Source organism: Ranitomeya variabilis, chromosome 4 (assembly GCF_051348905.1).
Source record: "Ranitomeya variabilis isolate aRanVar5 chromosome 4, aRanVar5.hap1, whole genome shotgun sequence".
Classification (NCBI taxonomy): Eukaryota; Metazoa; Chordata; class Amphibia; order Anura; family Dendrobatidae; genus Ranitomeya; species Ranitomeya variabilis.
Genome location: NC_135235.1, coordinates 585,591,286 through 585,618,155, shown reverse-complemented (window position 1 = coordinate 585,618,155; position 26,870 = coordinate 585,591,286). Strand labels below are relative to the sequence as shown.

At 45.2% G+C, this 26,870-nt stretch overlaps 1 protein-coding gene across 3 annotated transcripts in view; it reads right to left on the bottom strand.

Annotated features, from left to right (window-relative positions):
• Positions 1-16,042, bottom strand: part of MAPRE1 (microtubule associated protein RP/EB family member 1) — a 37,139-nt gene extending 21,097 nt beyond the window's left edge. For 2 of the 3 annotated variants that reach the window (XM_077253117.1, XM_077253119.1), the window contains exons 1-2: positions 15,903-16,042; positions 12,263-12,387 (exon numbers count right to left, since the gene is read on the bottom strand). In XM_077253117.1, the coding sequence (XP_077109232.1) occupies positions 12,263-12,383 (121 nt within the window). In that variant the 5' untranslated portion in view covers positions 12,384-12,387; positions 15,903-16,042. Of the gene's footprint in view, positions 1-12,262; positions 12,388-15,864 lie in introns of all 3 variants that reach the window. The other variant, XM_077253118.1, reaches the window with a different exon arrangement.
• Between the last annotated feature and the right edge of the window lie 10,828 nt (positions 16,043-26,870).

The window sequence follows — 26,870 nt, the reverse complement described above, 5'->3', positions numbered from 1 at the left end:
GGGGTTTGTGTACGGGAAAAATGGAGGAAAAAAATTGCTCTGTACGCTGATGACATTTTGCTTTTTCTTGAGGGTCCTGGGGATCCTTTGAGAAATGTAATTTCATTAATTGATGGATTTGGGCAAATTTCAGGGTTGATTATTAACTGGGATAAATCAAGTGTTTTACAGGTGGACAGAGGAGTGGATTGTACGAGGGAAGTGGAAGAAGGTACAAAATTAAGGGTGGTTTCACAATTTAAATATCTAGGGATCCAGGTGTCTCTCCCCTTAACTAGATTTGAAGAGCTCAATCTCGAGCCACTAATAACCAAATTACGTGCCAAAATAGCAGCGTGGAATAAGTTGCATTTGTCAGTGGTGGGTAGAGTAAATCTCCTTAAAGGGAACCTACCACCCCGTTTTTTAAAAATTAGATAAAAATAGTGTGAAATAGGGGCAGAGCTGGGCTTTACATTAGGGCCTTTTCGGTGCCTTTACACCCCTGTTAGGCTGCCCAAATACCTTTGTGAAGTGGCCGTTTTCTGCTGTCACTCAAGTGGGTCAGGTCGGATGGGCGTGGTCACAGCGCTGTTTGTCCCCCAGGATCCTGCTCATCATTACGTTGGTGGCGTAGTGGTGTGCGCATGTCCAAAGAAGATCCACTGCCCAGGAGATGAATAACGGCGCGGTCTTCGCTATTCAGCCGTTTACCGGTGGGCGCGGCCATCTTTCCTGTGGCCGCGCCTGCGCAGATGGAGCGCTCTGCTGCCCGGGACTTCAGGAAAATGGCCGCCGCGATCTCCATCTGCGCACGCGCGGAATCCCGCGGCCATTTTCCTGAAGTCCCGGGCAGCAGAGCGCTCCATCTGCGCAGGCGCGGCCACAGGAAAGATGGCCGCGCCCACCGGTAAACGGCTAAATAGCGAAGACCGCGCCGTTATTCATCCTGGGGGACAAACAGCGCTGTGACCACGCCCATCCGACCTGACCCACTTGAGTGACAGCAGAAAACGGCCACTTCACAAAGGTATTTGGACAGCCTAACGGGGGTGTAAAGGCACCGAAAAGGCCCTAATGTAAAGCCCAGCTCTGCCCCTATTTCACACTATTTTTATCTAATTTTTAAAAAACGGGGTGGTAGGTTCCCTTTAAGATGGTCGTGATGCCACAGGTTTTATATATTTTACATAACTCTCCGGTTTGGATCCCACAGACCAGATTCTGTAGACTAAAATCATTATTTGGAGAGTTAGTATGGGGTGGGAGGAGTCCGAGAATTAGGCAGGAGATACTGCAGAGACCTAAAGATGAGGGGGACTTGCCCTGCCTAATCCCTGGTTGTATTTTTTGTCTGCGCAGAGCCAACATCTTAGGGGTTGGGGGAAAGAGTTTGAGGAAGGTCAGGGTCATAACAGTCTGGTATATATTATTGGCATGGGGCCCTTGTGTCAGGGCCTAGAAGCAGGAATATTTAAGAAATCGGGAACTGGTTTTCACACCATAAATTTAATTCATAAGGTATGGCAGACGCTTAAACGAATAAGGGGGGTTGTGAGATTCACGGAGTTTTCACCTATTTGGCATAACCCCTCTATTCAAGAATTCAATCATATGGAAGGAATGGGAGAGTGGAAGGAAAAAGGCATTGGGTTGATACGTCAGCCGATTCATAATGGGAATCTTAAGCCTTTCGATGTGCTGCAACAGGAGTTTCAGTTCCCGGTGTTAAAACTATATCAATACAGACGGGTTCAACACGCATTTCAGGCACAGAGAAGGAGAGGGCCTATAGTAATTCAGACGGATCTAATGTTGGACTTTATACTAAACTAGCTGTACTACCCGGCTTCGCCCGGGTTAATGACTGCTGTTCGCAAAATAGAATGTGTTAACAAAAATTTATTCTGCACACAAAAACCACAAAACAAACAGATAGAAATGTAATTATTAAAAGGCAAAAACTAAGCTAATAGAAGAATTTCACAACATATATTAGCTTTGTTATACTGAGAATGTCTTTGTTGCCTATATTAACCAATCAGAGCTCAGGTTAATTAACTGTAGCAAAATAGAAGCTGAGCTGTGATTGGTTGCTATTGGCAGCCTAATAAATCCCCAGCCAACAGGAAGCCCACCCCCCTGGCAGTATATATTAGCTCACACATACACATAATAGACAGGTCATGTGACTGACAGCTGCCGGATTCCTATATGGTACATTTGTTGCTCTTGTAGTTTGTCTGCTTATTAATCAGATTTTTATTTTTGAAGGATAATACCAGACTTGTGTGTGTTTTAGGGCGAGTTTCGTGTGTCAAGTTGCGTGTGGCGACATGCATGTAGGGACTTTTGTGAGATGAGTTGTGTGGCGACATGCGTGTAGCAACTTTTTGTGTGTCGAGTTGCATGTGACAGGTTAGTGTAGCAAGTTGAGTGTAGCAAGTTGTGTGCAGCAAGTTTTGCGTGTGGTGCCTTTTGAGTATGTGCAAGTTTTGTGTGAGGCAACTTTTGTGCATGTGGCAATCTTTCTGCGTGTGGCAATTTTTCTGCGTGTGCAAGTTTTGCATGTGGCGAGTTTTCCATGAGGTGAGTTTTGCACGTGTGGCGAGTTTTGCATGTGGAGAGTTTTGCGCGTGGCGAGTTTTGAGCGGCGACTTGTGTTTCAACTTTTATGTGGCGAGGTTGGTGTATGTGTGGTGAAATGTGCGCTGAGAGTGGTATATGTGTTCGAGCACGTGGTAGTGTGTGGTGCATTTTGTGTGTGTGTTCATATCCCCGTGGTGGTGTGGTGATTATCCCATGTCGGGGCCCCACCTTAGCAACTGTACAGTATATACTCTTTGGCGCCATCGCTCTCATTCTTTAAGTCCCCCTTGTTCACATCTGGCTGCTGTTAATTTGCCTCCAACACTTTTCCTTTCATTTTTTCCCCCATTATGTAGAAAGGGGCAAAATTGTTTGGTGAACTGGAAAGTGCGGGGTTAAAATTTCACCTCACAACATAGCCTATGACGCTCTCGGGGTCCAGATGTGTGACTGTGCAAAATTTTGTGGCTGTAGCTGCGACGGTTCAGATGCCAATCCCGGACATACATACACACATACATACACATTCAGCTTTATATATTAGATTTTTAACATGAATATGGATCCCAGGGCCTGAAGGAGAGCCTCCTCTCCTTCAGACCCTGGGAACCACACGCCTTATAAGATGACTGGGCGTATAAGATGTCTTATACAGCAGGCATATCCCAAATTCCATATTTTATATGGAAAAGTTGGGGGTCGCCTTATACGCCCAGTCGTCTTATACACCAGAAAATACGGTATGTCTAGGAAGTTCGAAGGGAAGGTCTTGTTTGTTAAGTTAGAAGTTGATCAGCAAGGTCTCATTTTTCCAACAAAAATTTATGAAACAAACAAAGAAAAAACCCTACATCACATTTGAAGTGATTTTTGAGGGGCCTATGACAGAAAATACCCAAAGCACCATTTGTTTTATTTATTTTTTATTTATTTATTTTAAAAAGCACCTCTCAACGTGCTCAAGACCACATTCAAGAAGCTTATTAACCCTTCAGGTTCTTTACGGGACTAAAAGAAGTGTGAAAAGGAAAAAAATATTTATTTTAACAAGGGTAAAAGGAGAAAGTGCACCACACAATTTGTTGTGCAATATTTCCTCAGTACACCACATATGAGACAGAAAACTACCATTTGGGTGCATGGCAGGGCTCAGAAGGGAAGGAGCACCATTTTGGCTAGAATAAGTTGCGAACCCTATGTTGCATTTGAAGAACCCCTGACATGCCAAAATAGCAGAAACCCCCCACAAGTGACCCCATTTTGTAAACTACACCTCTTGAGGAGGTAGTTTACAACTAGACTACTACTAGAGGAGTAGTGAGTATTTTTAACCCTCAGGGGATTCACAGAACTCAAAATCAAATATTACCATTTATTTATTTCCACTAAAATGTTGCTTTGGCCCCAAGTTTGTAGTTTTCAAAAGGGGCAATTAGAGAAACCAAACACTAAAATTTATTACGCAATTTCTCCCGAGTACACCAATGCCCCATAAGAGGTATGCACGTTATGGTTTGCAGGTTTCCCCGTGTCACATTGGCAAAGCCCCTAAGGTGTCAGAACAGCGGAAACACCCCCCCCTCCCCAATAAGTGGTCCCATTTTACAAGCTACACCTCTTAATTCATCTAGGGATGCAGTGATCATATTGACACCACAGGCAGGTCACAGAATTTTATACCATTGGGCAGTGAAGAAAGAAAAAAAACAATATTACCAAAAGACACTATTGTCCTCCAAATTTGGAGGGGGCTGAGGAGGAATTGGGGGTGCGTCTTATAATCCGAATGTAGCTTACCCTCTGCTGTGAAGCAGGGTCGCTGCTGCAGTAAGCTGGAGGGTGCAGGGGCTCCACCGACATTTTGTGAAAGCCCGGAACCTCACACTTTCAATGGACTTTAGGCAAATGCCTCAACTCCAGAGATCTCAATTTGTGCATGTGCCATCTTCGGTAGCCATTTTCCAGAAGTCCACAGCAGGGAAATCAAATGGGGGAAGGGGACTTAGCTCACAATTTATGAAAGCCCAAGGCCCATAGCACCAGAACTCCCCATCCTCCCACCTGTGACCTCTTTACCACAGCCGCTAAGAGATTCAGACTAAGACGCACCCCCAGTGTCCTCCCACATTTTCAAGAACGGCATCCAGTCCCCTCTTAAATTAATGTAATGAATCACTCATTACAGCATCATACGGCAGAGAGTTCCATAGTCTCACTGCTCTTACAGTAAAGAATCCACATCTGTTATGCTTAACCCTTCTTTTCTGCAGACGTAGAGGATGCCCCCTTGTCCCCGTCTCAGGACTATGGTTAAAAGATCATCAGAAAGGTCTTTGTACTGTCCCCTCATATTTATACAGTAACATAAGATCACCCCTTAGCCTTTGTTTTTCCAAACTAAATAGCCCCAAGTGTAATAACCTATCTTGGTATTGCAGACCCCCCAGTCCTCTAATAACCTTGGTTGCTCTTCTCTGCACCCGCTCTAGTTCACCTATGTCTTTCTTATACACCGGAGACAGAACTGTGCACAGTATTCTAAGTGTGGTCGCACTAGTGACTTGTATAGAGGTAAAATTATGTTCTCCTCATGAGCATCTATGCCTCTTTTAATGCATCCCATTATTTTATTTGCCTTTGTAGCAGCTGCCTGACACTGGCCAGTCAATATGAGTTTGTCATCCACCCATACTCCCAGGTCTTTCATTGACGGTTTTGCCCAGAATTGAGCACATAATTATACATCTTATTACTTCTACCCAAGTGCATAACCTTACATTTATCCTCATTAAAGCTCATTTGCCATTTATCAGCCCAAGCTTCTAGTTTACATAAATCATCCTGTAATATAAAAAATTGTCCTCCTCTGTATTGATTACCCTGCAGAGTTATGTCATCTGCAAATATTGAAATTCCACTCTGTATGCCCCCTACAAGATCATTAATAAATATGTTAAAAAGAAGAGGGCCCAATAGTGACCCCTGTGGTACCCCACTGCTAACCGTGGCCCAGTCCGAGTGTGCTCCATTAAAAACCACCCTTTGTTTCCTATCCCTGAGCCAGCTCTTAACCCACTTACATAAAATGAATAATGGGGATAGGGGAAAATGTGTATCATCCTTTTGTGTGGCACCGTATCAAAAGCTTTTGAAAAGTCCATATACACTACATCCACTGGGTTCCCTTGGTCCAGTCCGGAACTTACCTCTTCATAGAAACTGATCAGATTAGTCTGACAGGAGCGGTCCCTAGTAAACCCATGCTGATATTGGGTCATGAGGTTATTCCTCTTCAGATACTTGAGTATAGCATCCCTTAGAATGCCCTCCAGGATTTTACCCACTACTGTCCTATAAATTCCAAAGTTCAGTTTGTCCCCTTTTTGAATATTGGCACCACATTTGCTATATGCCAGCCCTGTGGTACAGACCCTGTTATTATGGAGTCTTTAAAGATTAAAAATAATGGTCAATCAATGACTGTACTTGATTCCTGCAGTACTCGGGGGTGTATCCTATAAATGCAATTCTAATTTCATATACTTCATGTGTACAAGCTATAGCAATAGAGAGCCAATTTATTTGGTAGTTATGTATGGAGATGGCTACTAGTCTTAGAACACTGGTCTGAACAGGTGTATTCTATTTGGAAGTGACAGTCAATCTTTTGAGATATATTATCGGCGGTCGTGAAGGGGGTTAAAATGCTGGGGATTTCCAGTTATATTTAGAGGACCTATACCAGGATTATTCCATGGCGAGAGGTTTGAATTTGTGCTTTCCTCTTTTGGTATTCTCCTTTTGCTAAGCCAGTAACACTTGATTTTGCTTAAGAATTCAGCTACCGTGGGTATGAGTGTGAGGGTTCTCTCATCTCGCCATTGGAGAGCCAATAACTTATAGGCCCAAAATAGGATATGAGAAATGCAAATTTCAACAGCGGAGTCCAACCTGCTATCAACCGCCCCCAAAATACACGTCTGGGGAGTAGCCTGCGGCTTTATCAGCATTTACTCTTATTAAGGGATAATATTCTGTATCAAATGGCTCCAATAATGGTGCGATCCTACACAGTGTGCATGAGGTCTACAGCAGAGCTTTGGCACCTGAGACACGTGGAGTCCATGTGGACTCTATATATGAAGCGGACACTCGAATAGCGAGTCTAGAGGTTTAACACATGAATATCCCACCACTTCCAGAGATATCCCTCACATCCACCTACCACTTGGACTTCAGAATTAATGGTTTTTGCATCTAGCAAAATTTCAATTTTCTGTAAATTATATTAGCCGTTACATTAGCAGCCACAACCATCCTCCCAACTACTAAACACTTATACAATTCCGGTAATGAGGGTACCTCCCTCATTAACTCAAGTAACTCCCTTCCACTGACCAATTTCCTTTAAAAAAAATAAATAAATAAAATAACAAACCAGTTATGTGATTCATGCCACCCTAAATCATATCCTGGTTTCAGGATTGCCACTAGGTATATGTTTCTCTGAAATGCGCCAGTATTTTGGGAAGAATATAAGATGGGGGCCATAGACCATACTAGTCTGGCGCCATCCCTAGCTGCCTTCTCCTGCACTGCTGCAGGTAGTTGACAGGTCTTGCCCTCATGTGTCCATAGAGAGAGACCTGTCAATAATCTGTAGCAGAGCTGGGAAGTTTCGGCCACGGCAGAGTCAAACTAGCCTAGTCTCTGGCTACAGTCCTCAGCCGGAACTTCTGATTATATTTTCTCTGAAATGCTGAAACAGTCGAGAAAAATACACCCGACTGCCATCAGGATCGGATTCATGCTACCAGCAGGAATAGGATAACCATTTAAAAAGTCTTCTGGAATCAAAACACTTATGCCCCATCATTAATGTAGAAAAGGAATATCACATCATTTTGGGAGGGGGGGGGGGGGGGTCTGAATTCCAAAAAACTCCCACCAAGCAGCTTACTGCACGGGATGAATCCCCTTCATTGTTTACCAGGCAATGCTTTGTAGAAAATATTTTAGCTCTGGCAACGCACACATCAATTTTGCAGTCTTTTATTCCCTTTATTATAGCCTAAACATGAGTTTTTACTGTGGCTGTGCAGGGGCCTTGTTCCTCAGCATCGCAAAAGCCCAAACAGTCAGGCATCCTTTGGAGAAAAGAGAAGCATTGCCAACCACTGCTGCCTTCTGTACCTCTGCATGCACAGCACCAAGGGACAGACGCAAGAGCCAACACTTACGGCCATGAAAGCCAGTCCCACCGACCATGGATGGTCCGCACCATCTTAGCTGTGTACTGGGCAGTAGAGGTCTTTTTTGTTTGGCTTAGGAGTGTTGGGAGTCGTTGAATATTCTTTGTCCGAGAGAGGTTATCTATTGGGACAGGGAATACATCTAATACTAAATATATTTCTGGCACAATGGACCATAGTTAAAGTAGTTTTCAGGCCTTAAGCTTTGAGTCTGCAGTCACGAGGACTGCAGACTTGTGAATCTTCACACCGAGAACTGCTGTAAGGAGTCAAGCAGCATTTGTGTGAGATCAAGCATGCGATTTGCTTACAAAGGAGTCACATGCCGACTAGTTGGGCGCAGCCTCGCTCAATGCAAGTATATTGAGCGAGGTCAGATACAGTCAGAAAATTTTGACAGAAGTATGCAAATTCCATATTTGCAGTCACATGACCGCCAGCTCCCAGAGAATCCTCACAGAGCATGATGCACAGAGTGACTGCAGACTTGTAGCCCAAGACCAGACAGACCCTTTAGAGAGAAACAGTCATTAGGATCAAGCATGATAAACTAAAGATATGGCCATAAAGTCACTGTTCTCATTTAATAGGTACCTTACTGGTTATTCTTTAATCACCAATAGAAGTTGATGAGACAAGCTGTTTGTGCATCGGTTTGGGCCTGTGGGTAGGGTCTTCGCCCCTCACCTGCCTCTGGTGTAAGGATCTACATAAGATTTAAAATTATGCGCCATTCTAGCCGCAGGCAGCTCTTGCGTAGACCGATCCGGCCCACCCTGATGAACAAAGCGCTTGTTACACCAAAACTTCTATTGGTGAATAAAGAATAACCAGGCTCCAGAATTCTACAGTGAAGGTACCTATTAAATCAGCGACTTAATGCCCATATCTTTAGTTTATCATGCTGGATCCTGATGACTGGCTCCCTTCAAGTAATTATGTGAATTGGGATTTATTGCACTACGTGATTCTTCTTTTTTGGAGACAGTTTAATTAATATTCCTTTAACATTGGCATTATATTAACATATTTATGACTGCTGTTACCCTTCTTTGCACATCTATGGCTTTTCATATGACAAGGTAGGGTATACATTAGGGCCATGAGCCGGGCCGCCATATCGTTAGATTTAGGGTATCAACCTCCGTGGTAAGGTAGGGACTACTAGGGTTGTGCAGGGATAAGTAAATCACAAAATTTCCCTGTCCTTCCTTTACCATTTACCAAGTATTGCATCAATTGTTAATATTATTTTTCTTGCATGTTAAAAACAAAATAAATAAATAAAAAATAATAAAAATAAAATCTGATCCATCAGCTGGTATACCTATATATAACAATTTAGTACTTAAAGGATGAATCTTTATCAAATATACATTAAAGTGGGATTTTGTTTGTTTTTCTTGGATTATTATATATTGGCTCCCACATTCTGAAATCAGCAATCAGACCCTCAGATCAGATCATCAAGCCTAAGGATAGACAAGTTGTTATTTAAAGGCAAACCCTTTTAAAGGATTAAACACCCAAAAGGCCACTCCAATGTTTTAAATCCCGTTTTGGAAGTGTTCTGGATAATCAGATATTTTAGATGAAGTAGGGCTGGCAGGTACATATAGAAACATTCCCCATAAAAGGCGGCAGAAATATCTGACAAGTTCAGACCAGAGATTCATTTTTTTAATTGTTGCGCAAACTGGGAGTGACAGCGCTGGAGTCATGTGGGCAATAAAGGGGGAAACGTCTGGAGTTCTTAGAACCCACACAACTCACTACAGCTGAATCCAAGACTGGATCCAAACACGAGACAAAGCCTCTGATTACACTCCCGGCTCCACAATGGCGGCAGTGTACAACCTGGTCCTATATGGCCAACTCAGTCTATTCCTAATAACCAAGGCGGGGTTCATTATAAGCTGAGGCATTCAGACAGACATGTCTCCCAGAGTACAGTGGCCATTGCAGGGGAAATATATGTACATGGCAGCTATATGAAGGTTCTGCCTACACACTGCTCGGATCTGCCAAGGCCCCCCCTTTTCTAGCCGACACAGAAACACGCAGAAAAAAAAATATGGATTACAAAAAAATAAAAAAGGCGCAAAATAAGAGCAAAGGTGGCCCACTGATTGAAAGGCAATAAAATCTGAGGTGCCTTTTATTTCTTACTTCACAGCAGGGACTTGTGTAGCCTTGTGTAAAGTAGTTTATTCATAGACCTGAGGAGCTACCAATATAGAATGGAAAAAGAACAGACCTAGGAGACCACACCGGAGAAGAGCAGATCTGAATATGGAGATTTACTACCATCTGAGGGTGTTAACGAGAAAGTGAAGAAAAGGAGATTTACCCACTGGAACCACTCACTAGGAAGCCTCCCGGGTAATACTGGACGGTCCACCACATAGTGGCTCACACATCTAAGCCATTGCTCAGTACTACCAGTATGCAGGGACCTGGCTACCATGGTTATTGGGGGGGGGGGGGGGGGTAATGCCACCACACTTCATAAAAGCAAACAAAACATCCAACTTTGGCAAAAAAAAAAAAAAAGAAGCTTATAGCGCCAAATTCTCAGAGCTGAATCCATCCAAAACCTAAACAACCCCCAACATTAATGGTCAAAGCTGCACAACAATGAAAGTATTTGTTCCTGGATCTTAGGGAAAGAAAGAAAAAAAAAAAAAACAAAAAAAAACACACGAGCTGTCACTACAGCAGCAAAGCTATTAACACGTTCAAATACAAAGGCCAGTGACTAAGGGTCTCTAAAAGGTAGATACAATGGCCTCCGTTACATGGCACCAGCACAGAAGCCAAACAGGAGGGGGAAACAAAGCAGTACCATAGGTGGTCTCTATAGTGGAGACATCAGGAGTACAGATGAGAGAGTTTGATTGGGTCAGGGCTTACTCGGCAAGCTATAGCGCTTACTGAATAAGCTGCAGAGGGAACCCGGCTTCCTGTATCGCTCCTGCTGATCAGTGGCGCAGCTGCATGTGTCGCGGCTGTGTGACACTCAACAGATGCATGGAGAGCCCAACACAGGCGCGACACATGCAGTGCGGCGCTGAACAGCAGGAGCGAGCCGGGAAGCCGGGTTCCCTCTGCAGCTTATTCAGTAAGCGCTATAGCTTGCCGAATAAGCCCCGACCCAATCGAACTCGCTCATCTCTAGTCAGGAGCCAGTCACAGCCCATCTAACCAAGCAACAGAAAACAACCCAAAACGTCAGGCACTGCGGCAGAATTCCAGGAACACTGGTTGCCAGGCTTTGGGGATATGCCATGTTCTGACTTGTAGAATCCAATCTTAAATTTTATAGCAAGGGGGAAAAAAAAAAAAAAAAAAAAAAACCACCACACATACACAACAACATCTGGGCATAATCCTCTAAAATGCAGTTTAATTCTTGATTTAGAGTTTTTTTTTTTTTTTTTTTTTAAAGGAGCAAGAACAACAAAATAAAGATAAAATTTGGACTTACCTGAACCCCAACATTCCTGGTACTGCTGTGTTCACTGTTGCAGCCAATTGGTCAGAGGTAATAAAGCTACAGTACCAAGAAATGGAAGGGGTCCAACAGTTTCCCAAGTGTGTGAATACATTTTTTTTTGTTAGTACTGGAAACTCCCACACAGTCCTATTGAATTGAATCAAAATCACCACATGGTCCTACAGTGAAATAAGTACAATTCAGTAGTGGGGTACAGGTCAACCATCAGCAAACTTATGGCAATGTGGCGATATAAAGTTTGGACTGACCCCATGGTGGATCTCCACAACCAGTGTGGAACAACAGCAGTAAACAGCAATCCTTACCACCAACTTCCCCAAGAGAAGACGAAGACTTCTGATTAGTACATCGCTACACATACTACACATCCCATGTTAATTGTTACGCCAGCTGGCACTTTATGGAGACTTTCCATGGGTTTTCCCGTAGGCTGGTCTGAACCCCAGATCTATCATTAGCTATATGCCTGTATATGAGCCGGACTGGACATTATCTGTAGATAGTGGGCTTAAGTAATACATTTCATGGTCTTTATGTGGGTTTTAGATGTGGCAGATCTTCTTTTCCATACCATTTTATGTTGAAATCAAAGTTATTGTCTATTATGGGCATATTATTAGATGTTAGCCAATGGAGTCCGCATTCAATGTCATTTTATGTGGGTGTTTTTTGTTTGACTTTCAATACATTTTTGTATATTTACTATTTTTAAACAAAATATTAACGCTCCTGTGTCCTTTTTGGTACATGATTTGTTGGGCGTAATATATATATAGGGGCCGGAATATGGTTCCTGGATACCCTACAATATGAGCCTAGGTTTCCATGTATTGAACATACTGTTCAGCAGAAACACAAGGACAAAAGGTGGATAGCTTTGGCACCCCTCTCAGAATACAGTAAAAAATTCTGGCGTGCGTCTTACCTGAACACAGATGCTCTATCTTGGTCAGGTTGAGCTGTAGAGACTCATTGATCCAGGCGAGCATGTCATGACGACTTAGATTGTCACTTGTTACTGACGTGGAATAAACATTGACAGCCATTGTTCTGGAGGGAGAAAGGATGTAGTCAGGAATCAAGAAAAAAAAATATATATATCACGTGCCCACTCCTGCAGCCCTGACCACAGATCACTACATTCTCCAGTCTCCTCAAGACTATAACCAACTCCGTCACACAGGAAGAAAGAGGAACTCTGACCAGATACTGTTCATTATTCTTCCTCTTATTTCAGGCCGGTCTCAGAAGGCCATAACATCCGGGCACAATGTAGCTGTACTACGGTGGTCTAGTGTTTGGGCCTTGCAGACAATCGATGCCAGAAGGTGGCCATTACATACAACTAAAAGCAAACTTACTCTGTTAGAGGGAACCTGTCACTAGATTCAGGCTGCCCAAAATGCGGCCGGCATAAAACAATACGGCTGAACAATTGTGACCAGGTATGTTACTCTGAAATGCACTGACGTTTCAGGAAAATAAAACAGTCATAAAACTTTAAGAGTTGCCCCATACATTTATCTGTAGGCAGAAGCTGTGTATGGTTTCTGGGACCCCCATCCATATAGTGAATGGAGTATATAGTCATGCATGTGCTCCTCTTCTGACCTCACACTGGAGACATCATGCTCCCCCACCTTATCAGTCAGATCTGCAGAGATCATAAGACTATCTCCTCTCATGGTGATGCATTATAAGACGACCCCTTTTAATGATAAATTAGTCCAACCCATGCTGCCCGTCTTACAAAAATTGGAAGAACAGTCATGTTGGATTTATCCAGACTCTTTACTTTGTCCCTATACACACACATGGGATAGACCTGTCAATCAACTAGAACAATGTAGGCTGAAGCCGGCCACGGGTGGCACTGGACCAGTCACGTCTAATCCTATCGTCCCCTGCTAGCTTGATTATACGAGATGTACGCATGATTGCTGGGAACCTGACAGAAAATGAGGACGGGGGTCCTGAAGACTCCAGTGTGAGTTCAGCAGTGCACATGTATGATCCGAGCTGCATCCGCAGTATCAGTGGGGGTCCCTGATCCTGTAGGCAGTTATCAGCTTACGGCCAGCTTTACCCAGTTCCCCAGCACTGGTGAGGTGGGCAGGATCTCGTTTCCCACCCAGTTTGGACTTCTGGTAAGTTTTATGAAGAGCAGAAAGTGACAGGGAACATGTCAGTCAGCCTTCAGTGCTGCCTCTGCCTGATAACAAGTGATAGACTACTGCACCACAGATTAGAAGACCTGCAGACACAGCAGACCCTTGAGCACAAAGCCACTTATCCAAGCAGAGGGCCGCACAAACATGAAAAAAACGAAAATTTTCCAGCTTGCTCTTGATAAAATACAAAATTTAATCCAATAAATTAAAATGACAGTACAGGCTCCATGGACCCACCATAACCCCCAGAGGGTGAGCGACGCGTTTCGACTGACAAGCAGTCTTTATCCAAGCTTATTTATTTGAGCTTGGATAAAGACTGCTTGTCAGTCGAAACGCGTCGCTCACCCTCTGGGGGTTATGGTGGGTCCATGGAGCCTGTACTGTCATTTTAATTTATTGGATTAAATTTTGTATTTTATCAAGAGCAAGCTGGAAAATTTTCGTTTTTTTCTATTTATCTATGCTCCATTGGGACTGCTTCCGTGCTTCTCTCCAGGATCAGTGGGCTGGCTCCTCAACCTTTTTTCTCCGCACAAACATGGACAAGCTTCAAGACAGGGGTTTCATTTATCAGTGCAGCAAAGTCCCTTCAATAAAACAATCTGGATTACCAGATTGTGACAATAGATAACTGCCACGTTAGACTAGACAACATTCAGGACCTGGTACCCAAAATGCCAACACAAGGTCAGAATCGCAGGAATTTTTGCTTCCAGGCTTGTGAAATAACCCAGAGTTATCGAATGCCAGATTAAAGGAATCCAAGCAATACAAAATCAGCCAATATGGGGCTTCTTCCACGTACAGCAGCAGGTTGGTTCTTAGATTCCGATTATTGCATGTGCAGTCTATCATATGGGATTTCCCCTTTTTACATCACCTTCAGGATATTATATGGTGCCTAGTGATCAGTATAATGAGGCTGCACCTTGCACTGTGTTACAATCTTACCATGTATATGAACCTCTCTGATTTAGTCTAGCCCTATGAGCCTTTTTTATCTTTGCAGCTAAGTAAGGACAATTCGCATATTATACACCGCAGTAGTTACCATTTTGATTGTATACTCTATATATAGCATTATAATTGTTCTTCTTATACATTATGTATTTTTAATTAGCTACCTTGCTAGCTCCATGGATATTTTGTATTCAGTTTTCTATCTATTGGCACTATAGACTTCATGTGTTAATTGTAACCTCTACTATCATCTTGTAGATTAAATTTATTCTGTACATTTTTTTTGGGGGGCGGGGGTTATATTTTATTATCCTGCTAGAGATCTTTCTCCTGTACGTGGCACTAGAGTGTTGCCTTTCACTTCCTATTGTGTCTTGTATCATTACTTATCTATTATTGTGGTTTGATATATTTTTTTTTAATATATATTAAATTTCTACATTTTCAGCTCAAGTGTCCATCTTTTTTGGGGTTTTCAATATTGCGACAGATCTGTCTCGTGTGCTTCTTGGTGGTCTGAATGTTGCGGCCCGCAGTGAGAAACTTGCTGAACCCATTCTTAATCAAGGGGTCTGAGGATTTATTGTAATACTCCTATATCACAGCAGTGGAATAAATTCTGAGAGTGGAGAGAGACTAAAGAGCAAATAACGGGCGACATGGGCAGATAATGGGCGACGTACGGGGAAGAGGCAACATGGGCAGATAATTGAGAGAAGGTGAGTGGGTTGTAAGGGGCAGTTAGCAGGCAATGGACGGGGAAGAGGTAAAAGGAGGCAGATAACAGGCAATGTACGGGGAGGAGGTGAGGCATTATTAGGGGGCAGAAGCCAGAAGATGTAAGAGGAGGTGGTGAGGCGGTAATAGTGAGCAAATAATGGGCGATGTACGGGGAGGAGGTGAGGCGGTAATAGGGGGCAGATAATGGGCGATTTACGGGGAGGAGGTGAGGCGGTAATAGGGGGCAGATAGTGGGCGATGTACGGGGAGGAGGTGAGGCGGTAATAGGGGGCAGATAGTGGGCGATGTACGGGGAGGTGAGGCGGTAATAGGGGGGCAGATAGTGGGCGATGTACGGGGAGGAGGTGAGGCGGTAATAGTGAGCAGATAATGGGCGATGTACGGGGAGGAGGTGAGGCGGTAATAGTGAGCAGATAATGGGCGATGTACGGGGAGGAGGTGAGGCGGTAATAGGGGGGCAGATAGTGGGCGATGTACGGGGAGGAGGTGAGGGATAATATGGTGCAGATAATCGGTGAAGTACGTGGGGTGTACTCGGGGCAGATTACTGTGAGGTGCCAGAAATCTCCGCCACGACTCCGCTAGTCTACTGAGGGACATCGTATGAAGGACTCATGTCCGGACACCAAGCCGCCGCCCCTACCATACACACCCGGGCCTTCCTTCCCTCTCTCCCGCCGCTGCCGTTACCTTGTACTGTGTCGTTCAAACCGGCCTCACCCGTACTGATGTCACACGCCTGTAGAAGAACGTGCCGTACGGGGTGACATCACCTCATGAATAATTTATACGTCGGACAGTTGCTAGGTGACGCTTTGTCTGAAGCTGAGAAAAACCACACCCATGCGTCACGTGACAAGAGTGAGAGGAAGCGAATTCAGCACGACAGACGTCATTTCCCCTGTCCGGGCCACTGTAGCCATTTTCCTGAAGATCCATATTGTCATATAACGATATGTGGGCTACACAAAAATGGCGCTGCTGGTAGTAGATGCTGAGAGGGGTAGAGACCTTTAGGTCATCAGTGCTGTCTTCCTCTATCGGCTGCGGGTGTCAGGCTGGATGTGACGGTTGGCAGGCAGATTCCGGCGGACACTACCGCATTGTCAGGCTGCTGGGCGGGGCCGTGCGTACTGCAGAGTAACGCCCTCCTCCTGTGTCATACTGCAGAGCTGCACGGACAGGTGGCGGCCACTGGGGGCAGCAGAGCGGCTGTTACCTCGCAGCGAGCTGCGCCTTGTGCACACGGGAGGACGTGCGGCCGGAAAGTTGTCAGTGCGTCACCACATGAGGCGTGGAGAAACTCCCGTGTCTGTGGCTGCACATGAGGAATGATAACACTCCACCAGTTACGTCTTTATTATTCCTCCGCTTACCCATCTGAGGGCTTGTTTTTTGCAGGACGAGTTGTAGTTATTAATGCCGTCATAATGTACCCATCAATAGTGGTGAAATAAACGCATTGTTAGTGGTCAGCACTCCTGTCGCTCATCATACGGCATGATGTGTGCGCGATGACAGCGACCCGTGGTGCGTGGTGGGCTGACGTTTCTACCAGCATATTAAGAACCATATGGCGCCAGGATCATTTTTTTTACATTTTTTAAAGGACATACAGCCTCCGAAAAATAGGAATTTTGGCCTTTTTTTCCTTATAGTACATATTCCTATAATTACCGACAAAACGTATATAATGTAGTACAAATAACCCCTCTAAGAAATAGTATAAATAGCATAACAACTTTAAAGTGATGAGCGAATATACTCGGTACTCGAGATTTCTCGAGCATGCTCGGGGGTCCTCCGAGTATTTTTTAGTGCTCGGAGATTTAGTTTTAATTGCCACAGCTGAATGATTTACATCTGTTAGCCAGTATACAGTAAGTACATGTGGGGGTTGCCTGGTTGCTAGGGAACCCCCACATGTACTTATGTGGCTAACAGATGTAAATCATTCAGCTGAGTTGAGGAAAACTAAATCTCCGAGCACTAAAAAATACTTAGAGGACCCCTGAGCATGCTCGAGAAATCTCGAGTAAAGAGTATATTCGCTCATCACTATTAATAAACAAATTCAACACATCTCTGAAAAACAATAAACCTTAAGAAACCCCATAAAACCTGAATACAAGGAAAAAGGTGCAGTGTGGTCAGAAAAAGCATGAACATGCACAAGTCAGACAATTTAGTAAGTAGGTAAGGGCAGGAATGTAAGGCCCACAGTCTCAGAGGTCACGACCTGGCCTATGCAATTGAGGGGCCCTCCAACACCAGTGCAAACTTCAACTCAAGCCTGTCCCACACGTCCAGATAATTCCGGTCCCGGAAAAATCAGTACCGGAGTTATCCGTGTCCGTGTGCTCATGTGGCACATCAGTGTGGCACACGTGCGGCAGCCGTGTGCCGACTGGGTACCACACGGACCGTGCAGGAGACAGCGCTAGAGATAAGCGCTGTCCCCTGCATCTGGTGCTGAAGCCGGAATTCATTCCTTCTTCCCAGCAGCGTTCGCTGGAGAGAAGGAATGAAAAATCATTGTTTTTTTATTTTTTGTGTGTTTAAAATAAAGATCCTTGTCACGACCCCCCTTCCACCCCCTGTGCGCCCGCCCGCTGGAAATAAAATACCCGGCTCCCTCGCTGCTTCCTCTCAGCGCCGCAGCTTGTCCTGTATGAGCGGTCACGTGGTGCCGCTCATTACAGTGATGAATATGCGACTCCACCTCCCATAGGGGTGGAGCCGCATATTCATCACTGTAATGAGCGGCACCACGTGACCGTGGTGCCGCTCATACAGGAAGAAGCTGTGGCGCTGAGAGGAAGCATCGAGGGAGCCGGGTGAGTATTTTATTTCCAGCGGGCGGGCGCACAGGGGGTGGGAGGGGGCTGGTGACAAGGATCTTTATTTTAAACACAAAAAAAATAAAAAAAATATTTTTCATTCCTTCTCTCCAGCGAACGCTGCTGGAGAGAAGAAATGAATGGCGGCTTCAGCACCACAAGCTGGGGGGACAGCGCTTACTGTAGCGCTGTCTCCTGCACGGCACACGGACGGCACACGGACAGCATCCATGTGCGGTACGTGTTTTACACGGACCCATTGACTTTAATGGGTCCGTGTGATCCGTGCGCTCCCACGAACACTGACATGTCTCCGTGTTTTTCAAACGGACACACGGTCCATGAAAACACGCTAACATGTGCAGAGACACATTGATTTTAATGTGTCTACGTGAGTCAGTGTCTCCGGTACGTGAGAAAACTGTCACCACACGTACCGGAGCCACTGACGTGTGAAACAGGCCTAAAGTGTATTGCGGCACAGAGATCCATCAGGTCCATGCACGCAGCCAGCCAATCAGAGAACAGCACTTGACGTTGACGCGCACCTGTCTTGGGATACATAGCAGTGACGTCATGCTCTCCCTGTGATTGCACTCTGAAGTCAGCAGCCAACTTCAAAAGAGGATGCCGCACAGCGGGGGAGGGGAGTATAATGGTTTATTTTTTTCTATACATTAAAGAACAGCGGCAGAACAGGGGACATATACCAGGATGGCAGCTATACATACCAGGATGGGGAAATATATACCAGGATGGGGCCCAGGACAAGGGACATTTATACTAGCATGGGTAACATACATATCAGGATGGGGAATATACAGTGGGTACGGAAAGCATTCAGGCCCCTTTACATTTTTCACTCTGTTTCATCGCAGCCATTTGGTAAATTTAAAAAAGTTATTTTTTTCTCATGTGCACTCTGCACCCTATCTTGACTGAAAAAAAATAGAAATGTAGAAATTTTTGCAAATTTATTAAAAAAGAAAAAGTGAAATATCACATGGTCATAAGTTTTCAGACCCTTTGCTCAGTATTGAGTAGAAGCACTCTTTTGAGCTAGTACAGCCATGAGTCTTCTTGGGAATGATGTAACAAGTTTTTACCACGAGAACTTGGGGATCCTCTGCCATTCTTCCTTGCAGATCCTCTCCAGTTACATCAGGCTGGATGGTGAACGTTGGTGGACAGCCATTTTCAGGTCTCTCCATAGATGCTCAATTAGGTTTATATCAGGGCTCTGGCTGGGCCAGTCAAGAATGGTCACAGAGTTGTTCTGAAGCCACTCCTTTGTTATTTTAGCTGTGTGCTTAGGGTCATTGTCTTGTTGGAAGGTGACCCTTCGGCCAAGTCTGAGGTCCAGAGCACTCTGGAAGAGGTTTTCATCCAGGATATCTCTGTACTTGGCCGCATTCATGTTTCCTTCAATGACAACTAGTCGTCCTGTCCCTGAAAAACACCCCCATAGCATGATGCTGCCACCACCATGTTTCACTGTTGGGATTGTATTGGGCAGGTGATGAGCAGTGCCTGGTTTTATCCACACATACCGCTTAGAATTATCACCAAAAAGATCTATCTTCGTCTCATCAGACCAGAGAATCTTATTTCTCACAGTCTGGGAGTCCTTCATGTGTTTTTTTTAGCAAACTCTATGTGGACTTTCATATGTCTTGCACTGAGAAGAGGCTTCCATCGGGCCACTCTGCCATAAAGACCGGACTGGTGGAGGGCTACACTGATGGTTGACTGTGGAACTTTCTCCCATCTCCCTACTGCATCTCTGGAGCACAGCCAGTGATCTTGAGGTTCTTCTTTACCTCTCTCATCAAGGCTCTTCTCCCACGATTGCTCAGTTTGGCTGGACGGCCAGGTCTAGGAAGACTTCTGGTGGTCCCAAACTTCTTCCATTTAAGGATTATGGAGGCCACTGTGCTCTTAGGAACCTTGAGTACTGCAGAAATTCTTTTGTAACCTTGGCCAGATCTGTGCCTTGCCACAAGTCTGTCTCTGAGCTCCTTGGCCAGTTCCTTTGACCTCATGATTCTCATTTGGTCTGACATGCACTGTGAGCTGTGAGGTCTTATATAGACAGGTGTGTGCCTTTCCAAATCAAGTCCTATCAGTTTTATTAAACACAGCTGGACTCCAATGAAGGAGTAGAACCATTAAGGAGGATCGCAAGGAAATGGACAGCATATGACTTAAATATGAGTGTCTGAGCAAAGGGTCTGAATACTTATGACCATGTGGTATTTCAGTTTTTCTTTTTTAAGAAATTTGCAAAAATTTCTACATTTCTGGTTTTTTTTCAGTCAAGATGGGGTGCAGAGTGTACATTAATGTGAAAAAAATGAACTTTTTTGAATTTACCAAATGGCTGCAATGAAACAAAGAGTGAAATATGCAAAGGGGTCTGCACACTTTCCGTACACATTACATACCTCCCAACTTTCGAGGAAGGGAAAGTTCCCTTGCGCAGCGCGCCGCGGCAAATTTTAGGCCACACCTCTGACCACACCCATTTCACAACTAGTCACGCCCCAACCACACCCATTTAGCACTTCTGATCACAATGTTTCGTAAACAATAATTATAAACAAAAAAAAAATATGGCCACACATGACGCTCCATACTGTATAATGGCCACACATGACGCTCCATACTGTATAATGGCCACACATGACGCTCCATACTGTATAATGGCCCCAAATGATGCTGCGTACAGTGTACTAGCCCCACGTGATGCTCCATACAGTATAACGGGCCCAGATGATGCTGCATACTGTATAATGGCCACACATGATGCTCCATACTGTATAATGGCCACATGATGCTCCATACTGTATAATGGCCACACATGATGCTCCATACTGTATAATGGCCATTGGCCACATTATGCTCCATACTGTATAATAGCCCCACATGATGCTTCATACTGTATAATGGCTACACATGATGCGTACTGTATAATGGCCACACATGATGCTCCATACTGTATAATGGCCACACACAGTTCTCCATACTGTATAATGGCCACACATGATGCTCCATACTGTATAATGGCCACACACAGTTCTCCATACTGTATAATGGCCACACATGATGCTCAATACTGTATAATGGCCACACATGATGCTCCATAGTGTATAATGGCCACACATGATGCTCCATAATGTATAATGGCCACACAGTGCTCCATACTGTATAATGGCCACACATAGTGCTCCATACTGTATAATGGCCACACATAGTGCTCCATACTGTATAACAGCCACACAGTTCTCCATACTGTATAATGATCCCACATGATGCTCAATACTGTATAATGGCCACACATGATGCTCCATACTGTATAACGGCCACACATGATGCTCCATCCTGTATAATGGCCATTGGCCACACATGATGCTCCATACTGTATAACGGCCACACATGATGCTCCATACTGTATAATGGCCACACAGTTCTCCATACTGTATAATAATCCCACATGATGCTTAATAATACTGTATAATGACCCCCCTCCTGTATGCATGGCTCATATTCCCCCTCCCCCTGTATGCATGGCTCATATTTCCCCCTCCTGTATGCATGGCTCATATTCCCCCCCTATGCATGGCTCATATTTCCCCCTCCTGTATGCATGGCTCATATTCCCCCCCCCCTGTATGCATGGCTCATATTCCCCCCCCCCCCGTATGCATGGCTCATATTCCCCCTCCTGTATGCATGGCTCATATTCCCCCTCCTGTATGCATGGCTCATATTTCACCCCCCCCCCCCGTATGCATGGCTCATATTCCCCCCTGTATGCATGGCTCATATTCCCCCTCCTGTATGCATGGCTCATCTCTCGACCCCACCCCACCCCCCGCTCCCATCTTGAGTGGCGCGGCTTACCATCCTCCTTCATCCCCCCTACCCTGTCCCCCCGTCCCTCCGTCCCTCATACTTACCTGTTCCTCAACGCGCGGCCGCTCCGACATCCCTCTCGCTCTGTCTGTCCCGACTCCCGGCGCAGCACCTTCTTCCTGCGTGAGCGGTCATGTGATACCGCTCATTAAGGTCATGAATATGTGCATATTCATGACCTTAATGAGCGGTACAACGTGACCGCTCATTCAGGAGCGCTGCAGAAGCCGAGACGAGGCATCGCTGGAGCAAGGTGAGTATCGTCCCTGCTGGGTGATGTACACAGTACACCTCCCAACCAGTGCGGGACAACTAATGTCCCGCCCGGGATCGTGGGGCTGTCAAAATCGGGACAGTCCCGCTGGATCCGGGATGGTTGGGAGGTATGCCCATTATACATGCAGCCGCACACTCCGGTCCCGAGTGCTGGTGGCAGTGCTGGGTATTGATGCGAGACTCGAGCAAATTTCTCGCATTTCACTCACAAGTGTGACCCCAGCCTTAGGTGGATTAACAGTTGTCCACAGAGTCATTAGTGGGGTAAAAAAAGGATTGCCTGATGTAAATTGTATAATGCGCCCAAAATAAAATTCTAGTATAAGGTGGAGTATGGTAAGAGCATGGAAATGTTGTTACTCACCTGCCCTGACTTTAGCATCGCCTGCTTCTTTTCATCTGCGCTCATAACAATCGCCAAAAAAATTGGGCATCTTCACGGGCGCTCAAGGTCAGGAGCAAGTTATCAGTAGCAGAATAAAGTGTTACAAATCAGTCTAAAAACAATGCTATCGACTTTTTTTTTCTAATGACAAGATTGCATACATGTAAAGTACCGCACCTAGTTCAAGCCCCATGTTTGTGTATATACAGTGGCCTGCGAAAGTATTCACATTCCTAGGCTTTTTAACTATTTTGTTACATTACAACTTGTGTTTAAATATGTTTGTAATCCAATTTTGCATGTGATGCATCAACTCTAAATAGCCTAAGGTTGGTGAAGTGATGTGAGAAAAATTTATGGGGTCAAATAACTAAAAATTGGCATATGTATTCACTCCTTTTGCCATGAATCCCCTAAAAATTTCTGGTGCAAGCAATTACCTTCATAAGTCGTATACTTAGTGAAAGGAAGTCTACCCATGTGCCATCTAAATGTAAGAAGGTGGTGAGGAACCTTCCTGCATACCTGGGGACTTCAAGCTGCCAAGGATTGCCTGGCAGTGGAACAGGGCACGGGAACCGTGATAGTGCCCTTAAGGTAACTGTGAACTTCCAGGAGCCATTGGGAGCTGATGCTTGTGCTGCTGCTGCTGAAGGAGCAGCATCTTTGAAAAGGGACAGTTTAGGAATTGTTACCTTCTTCTATTTGTTATCTTCATTAAACAAGTTGCCACTGTTGGGCCCTAAAGAGTGTGACGTGTGAAACTGCCTTATCAATTTTACCACATGCGGAACGGTATAAATGCCCCCCCCCCAAAGAAAAAGAAATTCATGAATTGCTGTTTTTTGTTCATTCTGCCTCCCAAAATTCAGAATAGAAAGCGATCAAAAAATTTCATGTGCCCGAAAATGTTACCAATAAAAACGTAAAAACGTCAACTCGTCCTACAAAAAACAAGACATCACGACTCTGTCGGCGAAAATATGAAAAAATGATAGCTCTAAAACCATCTTTTAGTGTGTGACAGCAGCCAAACATAAAAACCCGCTATAAGGTCTCTTTCACACATCCTGATATTTTTCTGGTACCGGAGATGTCAGTGTCCGTGTGTGTAATACTTGCGGGACACATGTGGCACACGCACATCAGTACCACAAGGATGGGTGCCAGGGAAGAAGCGTTACTATCCGTGGGCAAAACACGCTGACATGGCCATTTTTTAATGCCAGCACAAGCCATAAATGTCCTGCACATGTACATACGCATAACACACATGGATGTCATCCATGTGACACGCATCGGCACCGGGGAAGAAGCGTTACAGTAAGCGCTGTTCCCCGGCGCCAGGCGCTGAACACGGCTCTCCTCATTCTTCCCTGCTATGCCGGCGATCGGAGCGAGCAGGGGATAATGATGAGTTACATTTAAGTAATAAGAGAGACAACAACAGGCGGTGGCTGATGGGACTATTACTCCCATCAGCCTACCCCTGCTGCTGCTAATAACAGTGACAGCAGGAGCGGCAAATGGGAGTATTCATCTTCCGCTCCTGTGCTGTAAATATGTTTATTTAAAAAAAAAAACGGCGTGGGTTCCCCCCTATTTTTGATAACTAGCCAGGCAAAACTCACACCTGGGTGCTGCAATCCTCAGCCGTCAGCTTCAGCACGGTTGGATATCAAGAATAAAGGGGTCCCCATGCCATATTTTTTAATTATTTAAATAAATAATTTAATAAAAACGGCATGAGGTCCCCCCCATTTTTGACAACCAGCCTTGCTAAAGCTCACAGCTGGGGGCTGGTATTCTCAGGCTGGTGAAGGGCCATGGATACTGACCCCCCCCAGCCTAAAAATAGCAGCCCACAGCTGCCCAGAAAAGGCGCATCTGTTAGATGTGTCAATACTGGCACTTTGCCCCGGCTCTTCCCACTTGCCTGTAGCGGTGGCAAGTGATGTAATAGTTGTGGGGTTGATGTCAATGGTGACATCAAGCCCACGGCTTAGTAATGGAGAAGCGTCAATAAGACACTTATCCATTACTAATCCTTTAGCTGTAATGTTAAATAAAGACACAGCCAGAATAAAGACACAGCCAGAGTGCTTTGCTTAGAATAGGCGTTACAGTAAGTATGACTTAATTAAGAATAATAAAAGGTGTCTGTGTCATTTTTTTCAAATACAAGACTTTATTCTGGCTGTGTCTTTATTTAGCACCAGCTGAAGAGCCCGGCATAGTAATTAACTGCAGTCTTGCTCTCTCCCTCCTCAGCCCTGCTCACCAGTTGCCGTCCCACTCTCTCCCTCCGAATCCCAGCTCTCCATTCGCCGCCCTGTATTCTCCCTCAGCAGCCCAGCTCTCCATCCACTGTCACGCTCTTTCCTTCCAGAGCCCCACTCTTCAATTGCCGTCCCGTATTCTCCCTCCATAGTCCCGCTCTCTCTCAGCAGCCTGTCTCCACTGGCCATCCCGCTCTCTCCCTCTGCAGCCCCGCTCTCCACTCGACGTCCTGCTCTCGACTAGCCGTCCCACTCTCTCTCTCCGCAGCCCCTGTCTCCACTGGCCGTTCCACTCTCTCCCTCAGCAGCCCAGCTCTCCACCCGCGTCCTGCTCTCTCCCTTAACAGCCCCGCACTCCACCCACCATCACGCTCTCACTCCACAGCCCCGCTCTCTCCCTCCACAGCCCTGCTCTCATGCACCGTCCCGCTCTATCTTTCCGTAGCCCCACGCTCCATTCGTGTCCTGCTCTCTCCCTCCATAGCCTAGCTCTCTCACTCCACATCCCCGCTCTATCCCTCCGCAGCCCCGCTCTACATCCGTGTCCGGCTCTCTCCCTCGCAGCTCCGCTCTCCACCCACGTCCCGGACTTTGCCTCTGCAACCCAGCTCTCCAGCCGCCAGTGGGCGGGGCTATGGGGAGTGGTCATGGCTTGATACATACTCACAAACATATACAGTACAGACCAAAAGTTTGGACACACTTTCTCATTTAAAGATTTGTCTGTATTTTCATGACTATGAAAATTGTACATTCACACTGAAGGCATTAAAACTATGAATTAACACATGTGGAATTATATACTTAACAAAAAAGTGTGAAACAACTGAAAATATGTCTTATAATCTAGGTTCTTCAAAGTAGCCACCTTTTGCTTTGATGACTGCTTTGCACACTCTTGGCATTCTCTTGATGAGCTTCAAGAGGTAGTCACTGGGAATGGTTTTAAATTCACAGGTGTGCCCTGTCAGGTTTAATAAGTGGGATTTCTTGCCTTATAAATGGGGTTGGAACCATCAGTTGTGTTGTGCAGAAGTCTGGTGGATACACAGCTGATAGTCCTACTGAATAGACTCTTAGAATTTGTATTATGGCAAGAAAAAAGCAGCTAAGTAAAGAAAAACGAGTGGCCATTATTACTTTAAGAAATGAAGGTCAGTCAGTCCGAAAAATTGGGCAAACTTTGAAAGTGTCCCCAAGTGCAGTGGCAAAAACCATCAAGAACTACAAAGAAACTGGTTCACATGAAGACCGCCCCAGGAAAGGAAGACCAAGAGTCACCTCTGCTTCTGAGGATAAGTTTATCCGAGTCACCAGCCTCAGAAATCGCAGGTTAACAGCAGCTCAGATTATAGACCAGGTCAATGCCACACAGAGTTCTAGCAGCAGACACATCTCTACAACAACTGTTAAGAGGAGACTTTGTGCAGCAGGCCTTCATGGTAAAATAGCTGCTAGGAAACCACTGCTAAGGACAGGCAACAAGCAGAAGAGACTTGTTTGGGCTAAAGAACACAAGGAATGGACATTAGACCAGTGGAAATCTGTGCTTTGGTCTGATGAGTCCAAATTTGAGATCTTTGGTTCCAACCACCATGTCTTTGTGCGACGCACAGAAGGTGAACGGATGGACTCTACATGCCTGGTTCCCACAGTGAAGCATGGAGGAGGAGGTATGATGGTGTGGGGGTGCTTTGCTGGTGACACTGTTGAGGATTTATTCAAAATTGAAGGCATACTGAACCAGCATGGCTACCACAGCATCTTGCAGCGGCATGCTATTCCATCCGGCTTGCGTTTAGTTGGACCATCATTTATTTTTCAACAGGACAATGATCCCAAACACACCTCCAGGCTGTGTAAGGGCTATTTGACCAAGAAGGAGAGTGATGGGGTGCTATGCCACGCCAGATGACCTGACCTCCACAGTCACCAGACCTGAACCCAATCGAGATGGTTTGGG